Raw genomic sequence first — 13,146 nt, 5'->3', positions numbered from 1 at the left:
TAATTAGAATTGCTTAATACTTATAAGGTGTTAGGTACTATTACTGAGAGCCGGTGTTATTGCCTATACTCCTAAATGATGTCTAATGTTACTTCAATTTCAAATGATGCAGGAACACAAGAGATGCAGGGAGTCAGTAGCCTTACACTTGGCAGTCCACGTGTAATGCGTGTACGTCTATATACAGCTATCATTTCTGTCCGTAAATGTGTCGAGTCGTCTCTTTCAACTTGAAATGTGAAGAGGGGGAGACTATTGCATTCATCTTTAACGTTGAAAGGAGGTTACTTCCCTACTCAAGACAGGCTTTAGGAAAAATACACTACTCCTTCCTCAAAACGCAAAATACATGTATAGACCTGAAATGACTACAAACTACCTATAATTGTGTCGCAATGCACTCTGAACTCTTTTTCGATTCCCATAGTCAATGTTTCCTTTTTTTCAGAATACAATTATATCATTGTCTATGCAAAAAAGTGTGTATGGGAGAAAATACTGAGTAGGTATATCCAGAGAAAGAAGAAAATGAGAATAAAGAAAAAAAAAGTATCAGGAGAGAACCTAGAACAAGACAAATAAATAAATAGATAAAGAGAGATAAAAACAAACAAACAAAACGAGAAGGTAAATGATAAAGTTAACCCAATTAGGAATACACTCATAACCCAATAACCCACAAAGTGAACCCGCCATGCGAGAGACACAGGTGAGGTGCGCACGGTAGGGTTCATTTGTATAATGGTGGGGGGGGTGTAAACATTGCGGCTGTCACCTGTGCGTCACCTGCCGTCACCTGGGGCTGCACGTCACAGGTGAAGCGGCCCTCATACCAAGGCTGGTGAGGGGCTGTGAGTACTGAGGTGGTGACTAGTGAATGGTAATCGTGACTAGTGATAAAAGTAATAGTTAATTAAATACCAGTAAAAAGAGTAATATTGTTGTTTATTGAGTCTACAAGCTTCTCGAGATAATTGCTTGGAATGTTTAAGTGGATATGTGGATGTTGATGTGGATTATGTGGATGCTGTGCGGATGCTTAGATGCATGTGTGTGTGTGTGTGTGTGTGTGTGTGTGTGAATGCTTAGATGGATGTGTGGATGCTGTAATGAATGTCTGGTGGATGTGTGGATGCTGTGGTGGGTGTGTGGATGATGAGGTGGATGTGTGGATGATGAGGTGGATGTGTGGATGCTGTGGTGGATGTGTGGATGATGAGGTGGATGTGTGGATGCTGTGGTGGATGTGTTGATGCTCTTGGTGAATGTGTGGATGTTGTGGTGGGTGTGTGGATGATGTGGTGGATGTGTGGATGCTGTGGTGGTTGTGTGGATACTGTGGTGGGTGCGTGGATGATGTGGTGGATGTATGGATGCTGTGGTGGATGTGTGGATGTTGTGGTGGGTGTGTGGATGCTGTGGTGGATGCGGAGATGCAGTGGTGAATGTGTGGATGCTTAGATGGATGCACGGCTGCTATGGTGAATGTATGGATGCTGTGGTGGGTGTGGATGATGTGGATGTGTGGATGCTGTGGTGGATGTGTGGATGCTGTAACCAGTGTGTGGATGTTGTGGTGGATAAGTGGATGCTGTGGTGGATGTGTGGATGATTTGATCAATGTGTGAATGTTGTGGTGGATGCTGTGGTGGATGTGTGGATGCTGTGGCAGATGTGTGGATGCTGAGGTGGATACTAAGATCTATATGCTCTCTAATAGTGAGTTATAACAAATTTAGTGTTTTCATATTTCAGGCAACAATGATCTTGCATCACAAGACAACTAGAGAAGAGAGCAACGCAAGATAAGACATTCAAGTTTGTGAAGTAACACTTAGTAGCAATAGAAATAATCAACTCTGTCACCACCACCACCACCACCACCAGGACTCTGAGAAACTTCTGTACAAGAGACAAGCCACCAAACCTCAGACCAGCTCCTGCATCCTCTCAGGACACTCACAATGGGGGTGTTTGACAAGCTGGTGTTTGCTCTCGGCCTGAAGAAGAGGGAGGCGAGTGTGCTGGTCATCGGCCTCGACAACTCAGGCAAGTCCACCATGCTCAACCACTTCAAGTCTGAGGACCAGAAGAGCACCGAGATTGTCCCCACCGTGGGCTTCAATGTGGAGAAGTTCAAAGGTGAGGATGTGTGGGTGTGGTAGGGATGGGTGGTGGCTGTCCAGCACAACACTCAATCACTCCAAAGCCACTACTTGTGTGTCACTGTGCCCATGTGTGAGACTGTACATGTAAAAAAGATTTCTGAACACTTGTCCATGTTCATTTGGTATTTGTGAGACTTGGTGGATTTGTGAACAGTAATTTGTCTGTATAGTGTGTGTATAGTTATACTTTTGTTATTTATTTCATCAAAATTTTAACCATTTTTCAGATTTTTTAAATATTCTGATATGAACTGAACTATATGTAGTCTCAGTGCATCAGTTGACATTGATAAACAAACCACAAAACATGGAGCACATACAGTATAACAGTACATGAAAATGGATATCTTGGAAAATTTTACATCATCTCATTATTTCCAAGCAACAAAAAATTCCATCCACTAAAAATCATGCTTTTGTCTTTTTGCATGAGGTTTTGGTGTGTTTGCCTTAAAGAGCACTGTCATTGAGGAGCTTGAGGGGTCCAGTAAGTATAAATGAGCGGGTCTCTCAGGTATGGTGGGTGAGGCTGATGGATGGCCGAGCAGAGTGAGTCAAACCGGGTGCGTCTGTTGCTGGCATGACTGTAATAGCTTGTTCATTCCTCTCACACACCACTGCTCAGATGGAGTCTTTGATGAGTGGCTTCTCCTAGTGACTGCTTACTCTAGTGATAGAAAAAGAGGTTCAGGAGTAAGGCTAGTGATTGCTGTAGTGAGAGATAGAAGAGGTTAGGGAATAAGGCTCATGGGATTAAATCTTTTCTTCAGAAAACTAGAGTACTTGCCTTAGCAGTTCTTGAAGCTGTTCACTGTGACAATATTAACTGTTTTGAGAGGGATAGTTTAATCTGTGACAAAGTATCAACTGTTAGTGGCAGTTGATGAAGTATTAGAAGCCCAGTGATCTCAGCTGCATGTAGCACAAGCTTGACTCAGCACTACCTTATAGGCTGTAAAAAATTCAGCAACAGATGTTCACTTTTGAGTATTTTGTTGCTGTATCTTGTTTTCCAGCAGCAATTGTGTGTGACTTGTAACTAGGTGTTGGAATAATGTTGTGACAATGGCTTTGTATCATAGTATTGATAAATAGTGGACAGTGTTTTGAAGTACTTTAATTTATCATTGTTGAATCTTTAATTTTCAGAGTATTATGTTATAGATGAGCTCACTTTGGCTGGAACTAAATATGAACAACCATTTAGTCAGAAACAGAATCTTGGTTATCCACACTCTTCTTATTCAAAAGCTTATAAATTTGCAATTTTTCCTTATACCTTGGCTCACTGTATTTTACTTGTCTTTTGAAATTTTATTTTATAAACTTGGCTTTCCTCTTCCTGTTTGTATTATGGTCATGTTCCTGTCAGTTCTATACCAGAAGCCATCGTTATATATTGTGTTGTTAATGTAACATTGTGCTTCTTATTAGCTCAGTGTCATATAACTTTTATTGTGGTGCATTAAGAATCAATCTTTCATATAAGTAAGTCGCTCACAGTATTCCATAATACCTCACTCATGGCTTCCCTGCCTGCAGCCAGGAACGTGGGCTTCACCGCCTTTGACATGTCTGGCCAGGGGCGGTACCGCAGCCTGTGGGAACACTACTACCATGACTGCCAGGGTGTCATCTTTGTGGTGGATTCCAGTGACAAGCTGAGACTCGTGGTGGCCAAAGATGAGCTGGACATGTTCTTGCAGCATCCAGAGGTGTGTCCTGTGACTTTGTTATCGTCCACTCCCTCAGATGTCCCTTACTAAGTCTGTACTCAAAATATTCAGCTCTCACTCCACTGCACCACTGTGCCCTCACTCTGAAACATTGATTCTCAAAAGAGAGAACCACATATTCCTTGTGTTTTCAGATTCGCACTCGCCGCCTGCCCATCCTTTTCTTTGCCAACAAAATGGACGTGCGCGAGGCAGTGAGCAGTGTGAAGGTGTCCGCAGCGCTTGGTCTGGAGCGCATCACCAACAAGCCGTGGCACATCACCGCCTCCAATGCCATCACTGGGGATGGTCTGCATGAGGGAGTCGAGTGGCTCACCAACCAAATCAAGGAGAACCTCAACAAGTGAACGGAGAGATGTGTTCCCTCACCTCCACACCTTCCTTAAAAGTCCCTCCTTTTTCTGCAGGTCACACTTACGTTGACATCCATGAATTGTTTCTCAGCAAAGCAGGCCGCTGATATGATAAGCTAGTGCTGCCAGTTGCATTCTTTCCTCTAGTCAGTGCAGTATTAGCGCCAGAGAATCGGAGGAGGTTCATTCTCAACATTCCGTCCAAGAGTTGTGATGTTATTGATGCCTTTGTGATGAGATGTACAATACACCTAGGAGTAAATCATCTCATGCCACAGTAAATTCTCACTCTAATAACATTGTAATTTGTGAAGGAAGCTAGTCATTAGTAAGTTAAGAGAAGTTTCAACCTTATGATTATTATAGAGGTCATTGTGTGGAGCATTTTCTCTGAAGAAGTAGGAGAGCCATCGATTGATTTATAAAGTTAAATATTCTGTAACACTTTCCTATTGTTTTTTGTGCATTGTCATTTTCCTTTTCTCAGCTGTCTGGTAATTCTTCCTTCCATTAGCTTACTTCTGTATCTGTAACACAGGAATGAAACTTGATTATTATTATTACTGTGCACTTTATTTTACTTCATTCACTGGTGTATCTCATAATGAGGGATTGATGGCATGTTCTGTTGGCTTCACAATACCCTAGATGTGCCCTGACTAGAGAAGTCTTCACATACTGGCCTTGATAGCTCTGCCTGGCCTGCTAAAGCACTTCTTGCTTTGACACACTGAATGGAGCACGTTTCAATTGCACTGCTCCTCTCATGCTTCATCTTCTGATCTTTATTGCTTTGTTTCACCACCAGCAAGTGCAGCAAGCTCTTATGAAAGCAATGCATCAGTTAGTCTTATAAAAGTATTGTGTAGGTTTTACTTAATACAACTTCTTTGTGATTTTTTTTCTGAATGTTATGATATTTTGTATTCTCTTTGCTCATTCCATATTTTACCAATGTGATGATGTAGTGGGTATATGTTAAGGTTACTATGTATTAGAGTGAGACTTTACTGTAGGTATTATTTAGCTTTCTCACAAGTAGTTAAGGTGAGCTCTACATAGGTGGCCTTCAGTTTGCCTTATTGCCAAGTAGGAACTGGCTTTGGCATGCTCAGAATAAAGCAAGTTGCAATGCATACATGATCTAGTCAGACATTGCCATGTTTCAAAATATGTCTTAAAGTGTAGGAATTAACATGTGCTTGAGGATGTGTTTATTAGATTAATAAAGAAATATTTGCAACCTCTGTACAAGAAATTGCTTCAGGATGATACAAAGGCAGCTCTCACATATAGTAGAATCTGTTGGTGGTGTAGTGAGCTGAGCTGTTCTTATTGTGCATCAGCAGTGAAAGCCACTGCAAGAATAGGGTGAGGAGTGTGTGCAGTGTGTAGCCCAAGGGAGACACAGTGGTGGTTTCAGTAGTGCCCACCAGCACATGAAGATATTGAGGCAAGGTGTGTTTGTAGTGTCTGTACATGGAGACGCCTACTGTCACCTGTTTGACGTGTAGAAGGTTGCTCTTGTCCTCAGATCAGCTTGTAAAGTGTTAATTTTCATGGTAGGTACAACAGAATTTAATGAATTGCAAGATTGGTAGGTACAGTGTCAGATCCATTACTTGACCTATATGCAGCAAATTAGGTACATGCTATTAGTCTGCTTGTGGCTACATATTGCTCCGGAATTTGAATGTATTAGGGCAAGCTGTTGTTTTAATGTTTACAGCCATGTTTAGAAATGCTCTCTCACTGTTGAAGCAATGCATTATTAGAAAACTGCAATAAAAAATAATGCTGGTGAAAGAATGCTGTAATGGACAGCGAGTGAGCTTACTGCTGTTGTACTTACAAAAGACAAAGTGTAGGAAGGGAAGCTGATCTCATAGTTTAGAGCCACCTTACTGCTTACCCTGCTGTCATTCCTTACATATCTAGTCTCTAAGCTAAGGCAGATTATGTATCGCAAGAGCCATTGCCAGAGTGGCTCATGAGTGCCTGAGGTAAGCTAGTCATGTCTTAAAACTTATTGGGAAGAGAAATATAGGACATATTTTTTAACATTGGTTTTTCTAAAAGTTTGGTTTAAGGATAGTGTATACATTTTATAGACAAAAATTCAATTCTGTCCAGATGCACAATAAAGCATAATTTATGTATACGCTGGGCATTTAATTTTCCTTGTTCAAATGCAGATCTACAGTATTTTATAAGTACAGAAAATCTACACACATTACAGTATCACATTCAAAAGTAAGACACACTAATACATCAAGGGTTATTTCTTCAGCTTAACTTTAAAGAGGACAGTAGAGGGACTTGTGACGTCCGCTACAGCAATCTCTATTCCATCCCGCAGCCCAAGCTCTGTGTAAAGAAAAATTAGCACATCATCATTCACTGGCATCCAACTTGTCTTGTTATTAAAAGAGAACATGGGAAGAGAGCAGGTGGAGGCAGCACAATTCACACTCATACTACCATAACAAATTCAAACTCCTTAATACTGTATGCTCCTGTACATTCTTGCTACACTATACATATGCTCCTTATTGAAGAGGATGCCATAGTGACATCTGATGGCTGGCACTTCTTTTAAGTCATTTCAATTATGGCTGCACTGCAAGGCGATACCAGTGGCTCTGAGGCAGCAGGATCAAGTCAATGAGCAAGACACCACAAAAATCACTGGCTAGATGTTGTCTACACCAACTCTACATCCATGTAATGTATATTATACTATCAGTCACATTTGCAATAACCAGACCAAGGCATGCAATTCAAATTAACCTTAATACAATGGGAAAAGAAAAGAAAAAAAAAAAAAAAAGGCAATGACAATCTCATCCACAGACTACACCATACTTAACTGTCCACTCAAAATCAAGCCTTTCCCAAGTGAGTCCTAAGGCTGATTTTTGGAAGAATTGAATAAAATGCTTAAAATCTATATAGGAACCTAAAACAAAAAGCAAGCCCTTTAGAGTGATGTAAGGAATGTGTTTATGAGCAAGAAAAATAAATTCATCAACACAGGTCATATGTGGGCAACAATTATTGAATCATAAGACACCAAGAAAGAGGAAATCTATAATAATTTCCAGGAATATTGGAATTTCAAACTGAAAATGCATACATATATTGTCCATGTAGTCTATATTAATATCCAATACAACTGAAATATCTTCATTTGATGGGATTTGAAGTAACAACTACCAGAAGTCCTATGGGTGTAAAAAATCACTATGTAAGAAAAAGAGTGAATACAATACTACCCTGCTGTCTTTAACTTCCTCCTTACCTTCTACTGTTTTCTTGAGGTTGGGTCTCAGTTTTTCCTCAATGGAGGCAGGGGAATGCAGATACAGGGACTTAGTTTTGCCGTCCACCATGGCCTGTAGCCCGGGCTTTTTCATCTGATATATAAAAAGAAATGACTGTAAGACATGAGAAACAAACAGGCAGAACAAGTTACTAGTGATAAACTTCAGGATAATTTACAGATACATCCCACCCTTTAATTAGAGCAATAGATCATACCTTCCTGGATATCTTAAAAGATGGAGATTTATGAAAAAAAATACACAAGAGTGATGTGCTTGCCTGGTATCTAAGGGAGTCTGTCAGTATGGCTATGATATCCTGAAGTTTGTCTGAAGGGCTCACCAATAATTCTTGGGGGACTTGACTGCATGCAACACAATCCTCCTGAAAAGAGAAAAAGGAATGGGACACAGGTAAGTCAAAATATGCCCTTGCAGTCTGACAGTCCAAATTTTTATCTCTTCAAGACACCCTAAGGCAGTGTGGTGACAAAAATGGTATAACTATGTCCCAGCTAAGTATTGGTGACGGCCTTTGTCTTGTATTCAATTCACATAAGCTGATGAAAAAAAGAAGAAAATTAAGGTGTGGTTCACTCTCCCTCTTACCTTCTTTTCCTGCTCATAGGTATAGGTGTAGATGCCATCAGAGTCATTAAATACACAGTAGTTGTTCATGGGGGTGCATGCTGAGGTGGCCAGCTTGAAGACCTCAGTGCAGCAGGCAGCAGCAATGACAGCATTAGTGGAGGCTACAGCAGGGATGATTCTCTTCACCACTCCCTGTGTCAGCCTGTATGTCACCCCAGTGATGCCTGTGACATGGCCAAGTGTAAGGCACAAATTGTACACTCCAGTGATTGTGAAGGGAGAAAAGGAAGGCTGTCCTGGGAGTAAGATGTCTAGGGCCTAGAAAACTGTCTGTTGCTAAAAGATTGTGTGTGCTGAAGGGAGTGGGAAGTGGTGGTGAAGGGAAGGACAGGATGAAGCACAACTTTATTCTTTTATGCTTCAGCTGCTACCTTCCTCGTACTGTTTCAAGAAGACAGCAGTGAAATATTATGAGAATAAACTACTCTTGATTCATCCTTTCACCACATTCTACTCACTCATCTTACTTACACATCTTCAGGACACAGGTTAAAGGAAAATATCAGACTAATATTGAGGTCCATCACACAAGAATAATGTGGCTATTTCAATTAAGAAGAACAGAATAAATAATGTCTGGAATGGCAAACAGATATTTTGACAAAAAAGATTGATCGTAATGTTGAAATGTTACCATAAAAGACACAAACTGTAGCAAGGTATGTATGTACCAAATTCAGCTGCTCTCTTCTGTGCCTTCTCAAAGATCCAGCTGAGGTGGTGTGGGTCATCTCCATCAATTGGCATCTCCTCAGAGAAGGGATTTTCTTTGGGCCACAGCAGCAGACGCACCCACTCTATGCAGTGCTCGGGAAGCCTCGGTGTGTGGGCGATGGTGCACAGGGGGAAGTTGATCTGCGGGGAGGAAACTGACACTTACAAAGGAACACATGAACCTCAGTTACCTCAGTTATTTTTGGTGTGTTAGGTTAGCTTACATTGGAAGTTAGATAAGGTTAAGTTTGATACCTAACTGTCCTAAAATAACTGCAACAGCCAACTGCTGGGTTATATGAACACTACACACACAATTCTCTCAAATATCCATCTTCTTTGCTAGTTACCTACTAGAGAGGTATTGTTCTGTAACATGAGATTCCTCACAGCAAACACAAACACTCAATAACATGGAAATATTAACTAGTGAGCCACAACACAGCTTAGATATGCACCATAACACTACTGTTTATCATAATGCCTTAAATCAACCAGTTAATCACATACAGGAATGAGCTACAATTAAACAGCAACACCAACACTCTTGCTGTACCAGCCTCATTATTGTGACATCTTAAATCAGCTAATCTATCAGTCAATCCACAAGTTCCTATCATCATCAGCACCGCCACCACACACTGACGAACCTGTGGAGGGAACAGATCCAGGGTACACTCAATGCAGGAGGTAAGGCCCGGTAGGATGACCCTTGCATTGCCCTTGAAGCCTTCTGTCCCTCCGTCCACCAGGGGGATCACAGAACTCTGCCAAAAATCCAGCATTGTGAGACAATGTGCTCCTGAGAAAAGTCTAACTTGCTATAAGCCTGAGGGATGAAAATGCAAAATTGTACTATGTTTTTTTTACCTGAAGATTAATACTTTCCTATGGTGTCAAAATATTTCACCAGTCTTCATTTTTTTTTTTCATGCATTTCTCATACCAGGTTGGAGTTTTCCCAACAGTACACAGTAATGCATTTCTCTCGTCATGCTTCTTATCCCTAAAAAAACAGAATTAGCAAAGACAAAGCGTCCATACATGTACACCTAAACCTAATTTCAAAACAAACAACACAAGACATATTCCCTGCCCACCTGGTCCAGCATGCCATCCTCATAGCAGAGCAGGGAGAGCAGCATGCCATTGATCCAGCGCCGTGCCACGATGGAGTCCAGCCCACACACCACCAAGTGAAAGGAGCGGTAGAATTCATCATCAAAGTCCTGGATCTTGTTGTAATAGCTGCAGCTGAGTTAAGGGAACACTTGGATGTGTCTCTTCAATTCATTTATCCAAAATAGCTTATTCCTTCACAGAGCAAGCAAGACAAGAAATGAAGTCCTGAGGAAGGGTCCAAAATGTAAAGGTGATGAAAGTTGATACAGATAATAATGCAACTGGTCTTTTAACATGAAAATAAAAAATGAAGTGAGCAAGGTGGTGGTGGTGGAAGTACACTTGAGAAATGGATAATTATATATGACTTGATAATGATACTAATGTAAAGGTAAATATGATAATGCTCTATAACAAATGTGTGGTGAAATACAAGATTTGCACTGTAATGATGAGACAAACTTGATGCTTGAGCTTCCCTTCCTGCCCTCATCAACCACCACCACCACCACAGCCTGCAAGCCCTGCCTCATCCACACCGTCACCCTCAGCCAGGCAAGGATACTGTGTGACGTGGCAATCCTGGATCCGCTGATTAATGAACTCAGCTGCCACCTCTGCCTTGGGCCGGCCGATGTCCTTCTTGCGGAAGAGGAACTGTCTGTTGAGGTTAGAGAGGTCGATGGTGTCCATGTCCACCACGTGCAGGTTGGTGAAACCCATCAGGGCCAAGTCCTTCAGCAGCTCACACCCCAGGCCGCCTGCACCTGAGACACAAAGCACAGAATCAATATTATACCAGCACATTCCATACTCTTCTTCCCCTACAACTTATTTTCATCTTATCTTCATGCAAACACTGCAAGAAATTCTAAAACAAAATTTAAAAGAAACATGTGATAAAAAATGATGAGACAATCACATGCTTCCCAACTGCATACAGGAAAACAAAAAACGATAAACAGAATGATGATAAAAATACAAGACACAATAAACTCTGACTCAAGATCAATCTATACACCTGGCTGGCATTCCCACACCAGGTCGTCCCAGACAAAGCACCACATACTCATACAGAGACCATTCACACTCTTAGCTCTGCAAAGGCCTGGTGGAAAGTGAGTCTTGTGGACCACCTTATTATAATCAACACCAACACCATTACTGTCCCAACCTCATTATTGCAGCAACTTAAATCATCAAGTCCATCAGTCCGTAAAAATACAATAAGGTAAGAACACAAGCGGCTCACCGATTACCAAGACGCGAATATTTTCCTGCATCATCTTAAGGGTGTCCGGTGATGGCTCAAAGTCGGGGTGGGTGAATGGCCCCGGCCGCTCCAGCAGCTTGCGCACCTCAACCCACCGCGCGCCCCACTCCACCGCCATGGCCACAGCTGATGGGTAGGGAGGGAATGTGATGTCAATGCCAGGGAAGGTGAGGAGTTCCCTTACCTCACTCCCCTTTCCAAACTGCCATCATGAAATCACAGCCAAGTTTTCAATGTAATATTTTTTTGTTTCTACTTTTTTTTTTTTTTTTTTATAGGGTTAGGTGGGAAGAAATGACTACCATACTTTTTCTTCTTTTCCAAGGTTAAACTGGACAAAAATCATAGTTTGTGTAAGTAACCACAATAACCTCAGCTTACCAAAACTAATCTAACACCACTCTTTACAGTCACCATCTGCACCTCAACTGGGGAAGAGGAAAAAATGATAAAATACCTCCATCTCCTCCTTTAAGTGTGAAAATGTCCGTGGCTGAGCTTTAAATAATCAATAAACAACAACTTTACCTACTGTCATATGACCGGCCTCTGCTTCCCTTGAAATGTTACCTCATGAACATGATTTTACAATGACCTATAGACAAACTCTTAACATATATACTAAGTCTGGGTGATATTCCTAAACTGAGGCAGTTCGAAGCGGTGTAGGATGCTTATAAACGCTTAAAATACAAAGAAAATATCAAGAGCTCTCTCAGACTTTTTACCTCTGTTTACGTTCTCGCCGCAGCAACTTCAGTAAACTGTCAACATTCATATTCTCCCGATGTAAATTCAGTCAGAATGAATATAAACTAATTGAGGTTACAATATATGTTTTTTTTTTTTTTTATAATAAAGTTGATAGTCTGAAGATGTATTGGTTTTTGTCATCTGACACTAATCCGTTTTCTCAAGAACGCAAATCCGGATTCATCTGCGTAAGACTGCCGCGAAATGTAAATGTGTGGCGATTTTTCTTTTTCATTACAAGATAATAGTAGAGGATCACTATTGTATGTGGAATGAATATAGCATGAGAAAGAGAGACAGACAGAGAGAGAGAGAGAGAGAGAGAGAGAGAGAGAGAGAGAGAGAGAGAGAGAGAGAGAGAGAGAGAGAGAGAGAGAGAGAGAGAGAGAGAGAGAGAGAGAGAGAGAGAGAGAGAGAGAGAGAGAGAGAGAGAGTCTTTCGGTACATGTCATTCTTTTACTCACACATTTCACTTTTCCGTCTCTCATTTCCCCATTTTAACCGCTCTTTGTTTCTGCCATTCTCCAGTCATACACAATGCCTGCTCTCAGTTTACTACTCTTTCACTCCTCTTTACTATCTTGATGGACTTCTTCTCCCATTTACCACTTCTATCAGCCCACACATCTTTCTTGCTAGTGCTGGGTCGTCGATTTGCTTTAGTCTAGCTTTATGTTTGTGTTGCTTTAATACGTTTTTTTTCAGAAATGAACGTATTGCATCCCGAGAACCTTTAGATATTTTTTTTTTTTTTATTACTCGCTTCAAAATTTCGTAATTCACTTTACTGAATACTTTTTTGCTTTATAAGAAATTTCATTTGAATCTCTCTCTCTCTCTCTCTTTCTTTGTATCTTTAGTGGCTAGTGTACTTTGACTTATTTTAGCCCTTCCGATTTCACTTGCATCTCTTTATCTGAAATTTTATTGTCTGTCACACTCAGCTGAGTTGGTCCTTTCCATCACTTGATGCTCTTCACTGCCAGTACTGCTTCTTGTAATCCTCCTTCCTATGTAACTTCCTTCAGCTTCATTCTAATTCCGACCTCCTAT

General features: G+C 41.0%; 2 protein-coding genes across 7 annotated transcripts; one reads left to right on the top strand and one right to left on the bottom strand.

Annotated features, from left to right (window-relative positions):
• The first annotated feature begins 696 nt into the window (after positions 1 to 696).
• Positions 697 to 6,416, top strand: LOC135115408 (ADP-ribosylation factor-like protein 6). Of its 6 annotated transcripts, none has more exons than XM_064032168.1 (4): positions 697 to 841; positions 1,756 to 2,142; positions 3,711 to 3,883; positions 4,039 to 6,416. In XM_064032168.1, exons 2-4 carry the CDS (start codon positions 1,965 to 1,967, stop codon positions 4,249 to 4,251), a joined length of 564 nt encoding a protein of 187 aa, XP_063888238.1. In that variant the 5' UTR covers positions 697 to 841; positions 1,756 to 1,964; the 3' UTR covers positions 4,252 to 6,416. The 6 variants fall into 6 exon arrangements, with proteins under 6 accessions (XP_063888238.1, XP_063888242.1, XP_063888237.1 ...); XM_064032172.1 differs by having other exon boundaries at positions 701 to 815; XM_064032167.1 differs by having other exon boundaries at positions 701 to 851.
• Positions 5,457 to 12,206, bottom strand: LOC135115407 (NEDD8-activating enzyme E1 catalytic subunit-like). Its single transcript, XM_064032166.1, has 10 exons — positions 12,069 to 12,206; positions 11,320 to 11,466; positions 10,633 to 10,834; positions 10,046 to 10,193; positions 9,596 to 9,712; positions 8,903 to 9,086; positions 8,190 to 8,395; positions 7,861 to 7,965; positions 7,559 to 7,673; positions 5,457 to 6,624 (listed from the first exon to the last, which is right to left on the bottom strand). The coding sequence occupies exons 2-10, from the start codon at positions 11,456 to 11,458 to the stop codon at positions 6,536 to 6,538; spliced, it is 1,305 nt and encodes a 434-aa protein (XP_063888236.1). The 5' UTR covers positions 11,459 to 11,466; positions 12,069 to 12,206; the 3' UTR covers positions 5,457 to 6,535.
• Between the last annotated feature and the right edge of the window lie 940 nt (positions 12,207 to 13,146).

The sequence above is a fragment of the Scylla paramamosain genome, chromosome 29 (assembly GCF_035594125.1).
Source record: "Scylla paramamosain isolate STU-SP2022 chromosome 29, ASM3559412v1, whole genome shotgun sequence".
Lineage (NCBI taxonomy): Eukaryota > Metazoa > Arthropoda > Malacostraca > Decapoda > Portunidae > Scylla > Scylla paramamosain.
Note: the sequence above shows the minus strand (reverse complement) of the source record. Positions and strands in the feature narration are given on the sequence as shown.

Bases quoted from the DNA above. Each gene is read 5' to 3' on its own strand.
- LOC135115407 (XM_064032166.1), bottom strand. From the start codon at position 11,458: ATGGCGGTGGAGTGGGGCGCGCGGTGGGTTGAGGTGCGCAAGCTGCTG. The intron at 9,087-9,595 runs GTTCGTCAGTGT...TCCTCCCCGCAG, and splicing joins TGGATCTGTTCCCTCCACAG to ATCAACTTCCCCCTGTGCAC. The intron at 8,396-8,902 runs GTACATACATAC...GCCATGTCACAG, and splicing joins GAAGAGAGCAGCTGAATTTG to GCATCACTGGGGTGACATAC.
- LOC135115408 (XM_064032168.1), top strand. From the start codon at position 1,965: ATGGGGGTGTTTGACAAGCTGGTGTTTGCTCTCGGCCTGAAGAAGAGG. The intron at 2,143-3,710 runs GTGAGGATGTGT...CCCTGCCTGCAG, and splicing joins CAATGTGGAGAAGTTCAAAG to CCAGGAACGTGGGCTTCACC. The intron at 3,884-4,038 runs GTGTGTCCTGTG...TTGTGTTTTCAG, and splicing joins TGTTCTTGCAGCATCCAGAG to ATTCGCACTCGCCGCCTGCC.